The sequence below is a fragment of the Neopsephotus bourkii genome, unplaced genomic scaffold (genome assembly GCF_033783945.1).
Source record: "Neopsephotus bourkii isolate Nb327-2 ecotype Australia unplaced genomic scaffold, CSIRO-AGI_Nbou_v1 NB_1749, whole genome shotgun sequence".
Classification (NCBI taxonomy): Eukaryota; Metazoa; Chordata; class Aves; order Psittaciformes; family Psittacidae; genus Neopsephotus; species Neopsephotus bourkii.
The window spans coordinates 2214996-2225734 of record NW_026902223.1 but is presented as its reverse complement, the minus strand read 5'-3'; the positions used below and the strand labels follow the sequence as shown (position 1 = coordinate 2225734).

The 10739-nt window shown below is 44.1% G+C and overlaps 1 protein-coding gene and 1 long non-coding RNA gene across 2 annotated transcripts in view; both read left to right on the top strand.

Moving 5' to 3' along the window:
• The window catches only part of LOC133224976 (uncharacterized), a 269398-nt gene that overhangs the window by 237180 nt on the left and 21479 nt on the right, over nt 1-10739 (top strand). The gene's annotated exons all lie outside the window — the stretch shown is intronic.
• KCNJ16 (potassium inwardly rectifying channel subfamily J member 16) lies at nt 4227-7163 on the top strand. Its single transcript, XM_061377406.1, has one exon. It carries the CDS (start codon nt 4304-4306, stop codon nt 5591-5593), a length of 1290 nt encoding a protein of 429 aa, XP_061233390.1. The 5' UTR covers nt 4227-4303; the 3' UTR covers nt 5594-7163.

Genomic DNA, 10739 nt, shown 5'->3' with positions numbered 1-10739 from the left:
AGCGAAAGCACTGCAAACTTCAGCATGCTTCCTCCTCTGAACAACAGAACAGTGTGCGAGAGGAGGCACATGATGTGTACAAACATGCCCAGAAAGAAAGTGAAAAAAAAGCACCTGGAAAGTAAAAGCGAGACACAAAAGGGCAAGGGTTTGTGTGTTAGTGTTAGAGGAAGGTGAAAACGCTTCCTGGCAACATCTGAGAATCATTTGCAGCAACCGATCCATGAGCTTTAGTGAGTAGAGAATGTTTTTAAATCCTCCCCCACCCCCTTTGTTAATCTTTACCAGGTAGTAAGACCTTTAATGTAATTCGTATGGCGTTTGGAGGGATGGGTGAAATGTTTCCATTTGAAAATGAAGAGGTTTGCAGTGGCTCTCAGTTTTAAGTTCACAAGTCTGGTTGTAAGTCTGTGGTCTTCTCCCCTTTAAAATTTGGTAATAATAATAGTATAATAGTAATAATAATAACAGTAGTAGTCTTCAGGCTGTTCTGCAAAAGTCAGCGTGTCTCAGTAGCAAGAGTGATGAACTTCATGGCCTCAGTACCTCTTGCTTGGGATAGGAAAATCCTATTCCTGTTTAAAAGCGTCCCCATGAATGAAGGACAGCTCGTAACACAGATTTACATAATTCAGAAACACTGGAAGATGGGGTTTTTAGACTTAAATGTTCTGAGCAACATCAGACACTGTAAAAGAGTTATTAATTATGATGTATGAGTATTATTGTACTTGAGAGACTTTCAGAGAGAGCCTGGAAAGGTTCAGAGCTGGCTTACTTACCTTTAAGCACACCCAAAATACCAGGCAGCCTTTTTAGGTGGTTTTGAGTGGCTGAGGAGACTATTTCCTAAGACTTTAAAGTACATTTGAGATTTTAGGTCATCTGGGGCACGTCTCCACTGTGCAATGCCAAATGACTCTGAGCAATCCAATTTTCAACATGATGGAGAACGATTAACTCAGATCCTGAGAGCAGTATATGGCTGTTAGAGCAATATATGTCTGTTAGTGTTGATCTTCATTAATTCTTTTTTACTCCATCCAGCTGCAGGGCTAGCTTATTTGCTCCTGGTTTAGGAAGTTCTGCATCACATCCCTTCCTTATTACGGACATTCTGATTGTTCTACAAGATCCAATTAGCATCTTACTACATGGCTTCATTTATACCAGTCCAAAACTCATCATGAGCACCTATGTATTACTACAACCTGTACTTAGGAGTGACCCTAAGTAGAGTCAGAGTTCCTAATGCAAGATGCCTCACAATGAAAGTCGTCTCCTACGTGTGACAGACTGCTGTAAAGTCAGGGTGGACTTTGCCACATGGCTGCGTGTGTGGCAGCCCATGATTCTTCCCAGCACCAACAAAACCTAAAGATGGTGCCAGAAAAACACCATTTTTGAAACACGATGATTTGCTGATGGCAACAGCAGAGAGTGGAAGCAGCTCAGTAGTCCTTGATTCATGAACTGTTTAGTCCCTTTTAGAGTCCCAGGACACTTGTGAGTATTTTCAAGGAACTCTAGTTTGAACCAGTCAATAAGAAAACCAGTCTAAGCCCAAGTATGGTTTTTATTTAAACTTATATTGACTCCTGATTACAATTTGCTTCATTTTCACACCTCACATTATGAGGTTCTTAAAAAAAATAACTCAATAGTTTCCAGTTTTTGTTTGTTGTGAAATATGACTTATAAAATATTAGGTCAGGAGTCTTCAGTAGACTAAGGCTACACTGTTTGTTTAAAGCTATGAGTGAAGCAAGTCATACGAATGTTTCCAAAGAGTCTCTTCCAAAAAGTATTTTTGGAAACATTAATGTTGTGTTTTTTAATGAAGGCCACATTCTGAGGCTACACCACCATATGTCACATTCATTTCTGCCCTGGAAAAAAAGAGAAAAGAAAACCAAAAAAAAGAAAAGAAAAAAGAAATGGAAACTATGTTTGGCTTTTAAGTGTTTTTGGAATAGTGTTCATGCATGCTTGTCATTGTTCCTTGGATGAGAGAAGAGTTCTCGGTCTGTTAATCTAGTCCATCCAATATATATTACACTCTATGGGCCTGACTCTCCTCTGCCTTGAAGTGTGTGCAGTCATTTCGACTCAGGCAAAGTGAATGAAGAGCTGAGGAAAAAGACTACCACTAGGAAAGTTTTTTTTCTTTCTAAATTCATTTTCCATGAATCTGTTGGCTTCGTTGTAAACCTACATCTGAACTTTTGTCAGCTGAACCCAGCTAAAAAACGGGAAAAGTACTTGTCATTTTTCCATTGCAGACTTACAGTTCTTGGAAGAATAATGACAGTTTTACCTCAGGAAAAAGAAAAAAAGAAGGACTTTAGCTTATTTTCTTCAGAGGTGTCAGTTAGAAGCATGGGGTTTGCAAAGATGTTGGGTTGTCCTGGCTGCGTCCCCTATCACTTCTGACTTGTCGGTGTTCTGTGTGTTAGCGTTTGGGATATGGTGGAATGAGCTGAAGACCTGCAGGAAAAGGCATTTGCCTTTTTCAGTGCCGTATCCTAGAAGTAATTCATACGCATCCTGTAACTGATTATTTCAGCTGAGTCTTTCCTTTTTTATTGGATTCCTGTTGATGAGGTCTCAGTTTCTAACATAAGTTCCTGTTATTAGTCACTAAACCTATAGCCTAGCACTTCGTACTGCTAAAGTTCATCTGGTTGCAATCTGCAAAGACATCCCTTCTTTCTCTGCTCTGACAGAGGAATCTCCTCATTCACATCACTTCCTAAATTTGTGTCATCCACAGATTTTATTAACATGCTGCATGTTTGTTTCAAACCCATGAATAAAAATGTAAATGCTTTTAGGCAGCTGAATAGTTTTTGTTTGTTTGCTTTAAGGAACAATTTGAGAGGATTTGCAGGAACTCAGAGGTGTTTCTTTCTCATTTCAAATGTAAATACTTTGCTACAAATGGAACAAATATGTCTTTGTAGCACTGGCCCAGGAAAGCTCAATTCCACGACCAGCTTTTTCTGGACAATATCGAAACACAACTAATGAGGAATGATGGAGTGTTTCATACATTTTCTGGTTGAAAAACATTAGCACTGGATGTGCTAGGCATGCTACTGAAGTCTTATGTCTCAATGAGGGTGTTCTACAGGGTATTTCTTCTAATGGAGAAAAACAACCAAACATGAAACAAAGAAATCATTAATGACCTCAACTATTTCTATGAGAACCTTAACATGAGCGGACAGTGTGCGCTCGCAGCCCAGAAAGCCAACCATATCCTGGGCTGCACCAAAAGGAGCATGACCAGCAGGTCAAAGGAGGTGGTCCTGCCCCTCTACTCTGCTCTCGTGAGAGCTCACTTGGAGTATTGTGTGCAGTTTTGGTGTCCTCAACATAAAAAGGACATGGAGCTGTTGGAACAAGTCCAGAGGAGTGCCAAGAGGATGATCAGGGGACTGGAGCACCTCCTGTATGGAGCCAGGCTGAGAAAGTTGGGGCTGTTAGGCCTGGAGAAGAGAAGGCTGCGTGGAGACCCCATAGCAGCCTTCCAGTATCTGAAGGGGGTCTACAAGGATGCTGGGGAGGGACTCTTCATTAGGAACTGTAGTGATAGGACAAGGGGTAACGGGTTAAAACTTAAACAGGGGAAGTTTAGATTGGATATAAAGAGGAAGTTCTTTACTGTAAGGGTGGTGAGGCACAGGAATGGGCTGCCCAGGGAAGTTGTGAATGCTCCATCCCTGGCTGTGTTCAAGGCCAGGTTGGAGAGAGCCTTGGGGGACATGGTTTAGTGTGAGGTGTCCCTGCCCATGGCAAGGGGGTTGGAACTGGATGATCTTAAGGTCCTTTCCAACCATAACTATTCTATCATTCTATGATTTGGCTAACTTTAAGAGTTTTCATGGCATTCCTGTGGCTGTTCATGAGAACCCATCCAAATTTGAATGTTCACCAGAATGTCAAAAGAGATGCTCGCAGTGAGTTCACCACAAAGGGTTTTGATTTCTGTTTTCGTCTCCATACTAGATGTTAGGTTTGATAGGGACATTTCTAGCTAGTTGAGTTTCTAACTGCCTCATATTTCCAGCCTTATGTTTTTGAGCTGAGTTGCGTAATGAATGTCAGAGCCTCCAGAAAATTGCTTGTGATGGCCACAGAGTGAATGTTTATTCAGATTTGGTGTTACACAGTTCTGGCATAGGGAATTCAAACAAAAATGAACTTTTTCTTCTATTTCATAGATTTCCAATGACCAAAGAAAACGAATAGCCCCTGGGACGGACAAGTCTGTTCTGCAAACTGATGCCACGAGGCAGAGATGAGAAAGATGACTGAGCAGCGTGGTTGCTATAGGCCTGTAAACACACAGGGAAATAAGATCAGTTACCAAGGCACTTGTCAAGAAAGCCCGGAAAAGGGGATGAAAAGATTGCAGAAGCGGTTTCTCCACAAGGATGGCAGCTGCAATGTGTACTTCAAACACATCTTTGGGGAATGGGAGAGCTACGTAGTGGACATATTTACCACACTGGTGGACATCAAGTGGCGCCATATGTTTGTGATATTCTCATTGTCGTATGTCCTTTCATGGTTGTTCTTTGGACTGGTCTTCTGGCTGATAGCAATCCAACACGGAGATTTATTCAATGATGAAGAAATAACTCCCTGTGTTGCAAATGTCCATAGCTTCACAGGAGCATTCCTGTTCTCCCTTGAAACCCAAACAACCATCGGGTACGGTTACCGCTGTGTTACAGAAGAGTGCTCCGTTGCAATCCTCATGGTCATCCTGCAGTCAGTATTAAGCTGCATTATTGACACCTTCATAATCGGAGCAGCCTTGGCTAAAATGGCCACAGCTCGAAAAAGAGCTCAAACCATTCGTTTCAGCTACTATGCTGTCGTTGGTCTGAGAGATGATAAGTTTTGCCTCATGTGGCGCATTGGTGATTTCCGGCCAAACCACATGGTTGAGGGCTCTGTACGAGCTCAGCTCCTGCGCTACAAGGAAGACAAGGAGGGGAGAATGACAATGGAATACAAGGACTTGAAGCTTCTAAATGACCAGATCATACTTGTTACACCAGTGACCGTCGTACATGAAATTGATAGTGAGAGCCCCTTGTATGGTCTAGATCGGAAAGCTCTGGCCAAAGACAACTTTGAAATCTTGGTCACATTTGTCTACACGGGTGATTCAACGGGAACTTCACATCAGTCAAGAAGCTCCTATGTCCCCAGAGAGATTCTTTGGGGCCATAGGTTTAATGATGTCTTACATGTCAAGAAAAAATACTACAAGGTGGATTGCTTACAGTTCGAAGAAACCACAGAGGTTTATGCTCCTCACTGCAGTGCCATGCAGCTGGATCGAAAAGAGCAAGAATGGAACCGAATTGAGAAGACACGGGAAAAAGAAGCAGAGACATCAGCACTGGAGATCAAGCCATTCAGTGCCAACCGAACATCATTTAGTGCAGTTGCCCTCATCACCAGCTGTGAAGATCCAGAAGACCCAGTGACAACCGTCAGTCAGCCTTCTGGAGAAGTTTCATATCAAAAAGCAACTGTGACCTTAAATAGGCTATCAATAGAGTCCCAAATCTAGCTTTTCACTGCAAGTAAAAGCGCTTCCAAGAAATTCTCCCATCATAGCTTTTAGAATGTAAACAGTGAACTCATCTGCACAAGTATTTCTATTACAAACCTCGCTGACAGCATGCCCACGTTGTAATACACTGCTGAGCTGCTAAAAGGAGCTTTGTGCTGGATAGCGTGGGTATCAGCAACAGATTAGCATTGGCACAAGAGAACAGCTTACATTTGGGTTGACTAGACAGCTACTGCACTTGAGCAAACTTACTATAAACTTTATTACCCTGCAGGGACCAATGTTGGATGTACCCAGAGGCAGATAATGATCTAGGCAGGGAACAGACACAATGGAGTGTGCCCTCTAGGTCAGGTCTTCAAAGCTGCCTCATTTATTTGGAATGCCAGTTCCCAATCTCTCCAGGAGGCTCTGGAACTCCCCACCATCACAACACTGCACCTCTGCAGCAGTTCAAACAAAGCCCTCATCCCAGAGTTACACTGATGAATCTATGGGGGTGTTCTTTGTAGGAGGGAGGGAACTGAACCCAGTATTACTGGGTAGCTTTGGAAACCTGCTTACACCCTGCCTAGTCCTGTGGGAGCCACAGCTGGATCCTGCGGAGCTTTTCCCATTTCCTATGGTGAGCCATTCCTACAAGTGCCTCTTCCTGGGCAGCCTGAGGTAGGTGGTATGTGAGCTGCCTTGGGGCTGCATGCACAGTTTGCTACCTGCCAAACTCACTTGCAGTGTTCAGAAAGCAAAACAAGTTGACACTGAAATCAGCAAAATCAGGTTGAGCCTCAGAGAGAAGGTGCTGGGTTTAGAGTGAGCTGTGCAATATTTTAAATCAAGTCTTTCATTTCAGAATGTCAGGCTTTGCTTTTCTTTTTTTACTATATGATGCTTCTTTAAAAGGACAATGATCAATCTGGAGGCCAAAGAGTGTGATTTTTGTCAGAAGGAAATACTTTCATTCCCCTGAAATAACTGTGTTAAAATGATCCTTCGCAGACAAATTTAACATATTCAGCTGTTATCTCAATAAGGCAAAAAGGAGAACGTTAATGTTTGGAAGGTGCCTGTGACATGGAAGTTCCACGCTCTGCACATCTCTGTGCTTACTCAGTAAGCAGTAACTCATCGTGCTTTTTTTCCCCTTGATGATTATGGTTCATTTGCATTGTATGTAATTATCATGCTAATGTAAAGGTAATTATCTCTGAATTTGTGGTTACCTAAACTGGGATTTAGCTCACCTGACCTCAGCCGTCAAGAAATCAAGTGTTTGCCTACTCATTGAGGCCTCTGTACTTACTGGAACTCTTGTTCTGTCTTCACAGGGGACTTTACCCCGTTTTACTTTGGCTTTTTAGGGAGCTGAAGGCAATAGGATGTGTTCATCCTTCTCCGTTTATTGTTGAAGGAGATGAGATGACTGTTGTGGCAATGCTGCCTAACTTTAGGCTGCTAAAATTAGGCCTGACGTGTCACTCACATCATTCTGACTAATTAAAAGGTTTTATGAGCTCATCACAGTTAAAGAAAAATAGCATGCTGAATCTTTCTCTGCCTGAAATTTACTTCCTGTAGTAGCAAGGCTGCATTATTTTCATGTATCTTGCGTTTTCTCTTTTGCTAGCACTTGATAGAAATGATGCCTTTAGGTGAAACGAAGCACATTAACAAGCCTGGGGGGGGCGGGGAGGTGGTAATTCCAGAACTCATTAGTTAGCCAATTTTATATGCTGAATCATCAGCACCATCCATCTATAACTACTGTAGAAAACATCTTGTATCCTGGATTTGAGCATTGGCAAGCATTGGGGAAATAGTCTAAAAAATGGCAAGGAATATAGGAAAATGTATAAGGGTCTCAGTACTCACATGGTGTTGGAAAAGACGCCATCCGGATTGTATAAAGTAGAATATAACCTTGAAGCCACTTGAAGGAATCCATCCACACTCCTCTATCCATGAAAGGTCTTGGCTGGGATACTTTATTTGATGTTGGGCACCGTGCTTTGGGAAAGACATGGGACAATTTGAAGACGATCCAGAGATCTAGAACAAATGTGAGTGAGGAAGTGGGGAAATAACTTCAGGTGTTTCAGTCCAAAAAGGGGTTAGGAAACAAAGAAACAGTTCTCAAACACAGAAATCGCAATTTAAAAGAGAGGGACAGTCTGTTACTGTATGTGGTGGGTAGGACAGGGCTTAAAATGAAGCCAAAGAAATTGAAGTGAACTGGGACCCTGTTGGAGAAGATGCCTTGTAGGAGTGATCCAGGATCAGCTCTTGCCTTGGATTTTCCAACCCAGTTTTTCTGTGATTGTGATTATCAAAAAAAGGGAATGTATAGCATGAAATCTGCTCAACTGCTCACTTTACAAGTATTTACACATGTGTGAGTATGTGCTTAGTTATAGAATCATAGAATCCTGGAATGGTTTGGGTTGGAAAGACCCTTAAAGCTCATCCAGATCCAATCCCTGCCACAGGCAGGGACCCCTTCCACTGGAGCAGCTTGCTCCAAGCCCCTGTGTCCAACCTGGCCTTGAGCACTGCCAGGGATGGGGCAGCCACAGCTTCTCTGGGCACCCTGTGCCAGCGCCTCAGCACCCTCACAGGGAAGAGCTTCTGCCTAAGAGCTCAGCTCAGTCTCCCCTCGGGCAGGTTCAAGCCATTCCCCTTGTCCTGTCCCTACAGGCCTTTGTCCCAAGCCCCTCTCCAGACTCCTTGTAGGTAAAACTACTCAGAGAGATGAAACACTACTGAGCTGTGTAACCAAAACCCAAATAATATCACCAAAAGGTGCCCGTTTCAGGTGCTGTTTGTAAAAGCAGTTTCCCTTGAGCTGTGGATCTCAGCTGCTTTCCCCTCTCCATTATGTACTGTGTGAGCCTCTTGCGGTGAAAGAAATTCCTTCCTCAGAACGACACTCCTGCGATTGGAAGCACCAGGAATCTGATTGAGGGTTTTGTCACATGCTTCTTGGTATAGATAGATAGATATAAACACGTGAGCATGTAGAGTAATGTATGTGCTGGCATGTAAGCCAACCGCTAACTGATGAGGGTCAGGAAGAAACTTCTCTCCTGGGCATGTTAATTCGTAACAGGCTACTATACAGTTTCTCCTACTTTTATCTCCAGCATCTGATACCAGCCAGTGCTGGAGACAGGATACTGGTTGAACCACTGGTCTCAACTTGTCTGGCTTTTTCTCTGTTTGATATTTTAATTTCATTTATCACAGTCTGTAGAATGATGGAAAGTGAAAGCATGCATTGCATTTCTATGAATAAAGACTCAGAAATAAAGAACATGCCTCTACCACACACCTTGTGAGATCACGTTTTACTTCTCCCCCCTTCAGCTTTAAGCTTCTGTGCTTTATGCACTGAGAGGTCATGGAAAGATTGATAAGGTGCAGAGCAGCCTTTTGACTTTAAAAGATGCCAAATCACAGGCAAACCCACCAGGCTGTAAATACATTCAGTGGAAGCTTCTTAGCATGAACTGTGGATGGATAAGGCAAACAAAGCCCTGCTCATAGACGTACATACACACATCTCTTAACCCGCATCCTCCCCACCTGATGGAGGATCTTTGATACATGGACCAGACAGGAGTGGATGAAGGCATAGGAGCGATACACAAAACGTGCAGCCTCCTTCCATAACTATCATTTCAGCGGGGTCTGACTGCTTTTAGCAGATGTAGTTCTTGCATCCTCCTTGCCTAGGAGGGAAACATGGAACGGTTTGGGTTGGAAGGGACCTTAAAGACCATTTGGTTCCAACCCCCTCAGCTGGAAGTTGCTCTCCCTGTTCCCATCTTTTCCACAAAATTGTAACAACAAAGAGAAAACCCAAACCACTTTGCATTGGACCCCTGCTTCCTGATTATAGCCGCATCTTGGTTATTTTCTCTTGGAAAGCAGCACTATTGTTCTGGGTCAGGATTAGTTTATGTCAAAGGGAATATAAAAAGAGATTATTATACGATTTATTTTTCCAGCTTTGCCTACCACCGTTCATTAGGGCAGCTGGCATTTCCTTCCCCTTTATCATGTATCATTTAGCACATATTTTGTGTGAAGTTGAGTTTTAGATGTGGGATATAACATCTATCAGAGAATCAGGGAATGGGTTGGGTTGAAGGGACCTTAAAGATCACCCAGCTCCAACCCCTGCCACAGGCAGGGACCCCTTCCACTAGAGCAGCTTGCTCCAAGCCCCTGTGTCCAACCTGGTCTTGAGCACTGCCAGGGATGGGGCAGCCACAGCTTCTCTGGGCACCCTGTGCCAGCGCCTCAGCACCCTCATAGTAAAGAATTTCTTCCCATATCTAATCTAAATCCTTTGTTTATCCCCTGTTCCTTACATGCTGTGCAGGAGGCCTGCCTTCAGCTGCCTGCCTACCCTGCAGCATTATGGTGACACACTTACATTCCCATCAGGAAACAACAGGTACCTTTCAGGGTATCCGAAGTGCTTGTGTGGGAAGAGAGAATTGCTTGTAAGCTCTATTTAGCTCTTAAATCTTCTCTGGTTTTGAGCTGAGAACCTGCAAACACAAAGAGTGGGTGTCTGTGGTGGGCCTCGGAGGCCCGTTTAGGGAAGCATCTGACAACAAATTCGCTTCCAAGCAGACGAGAGGAAGCATGACAGAAGTGAAACAAGGATGAAGCAAGGAGCAGCTACAGTTTATGTCTGGGCTGAAAAGCATGGGGTGGTGGATCAGTGGTTTCCTGGGGCATAATGTCATAACACAGGAGCTCCTGGAGTTTAAAGCTTTTCTTGGGGTCACTCCCTGTGGTTGAGGAGGTGATGGGGAATCAGATAATCAGGCAAAACCGATGGGATGGACACTTCCCTTTCAAGCTCACCTTGCTCAAGTCGGACTTTCTGCAGCTGTGCCGTTGCCACCTGTCCGTTGATGCTGCTCCATAGCACAGAGTCACCCGGCACTGTCAGAAATGCCCATAAGGTCCCTACCCAGGGGTGAGCTCCCGGTGTCTCTGTGCCCGCATCCCCGGTCCCCCCCTCGCCGCAGGCACCCCCCGCGGGCTCCGGCCGCCGGCAGCAGCCGCCGCCGCAGCTCCACCGGGCGCGCACTTGGGCGCCACCTGGCGGCGTCCCTTGGAGCTGCCGACC

Coding starts and splice junctions, on each gene's coding strand:
- KCNJ16 (XM_061377406.1), top strand. CDS start 4,304: ATGAGAAAGATGACTGAGCAGCGTGGTTGCTATAGGCCTGTAAACACA.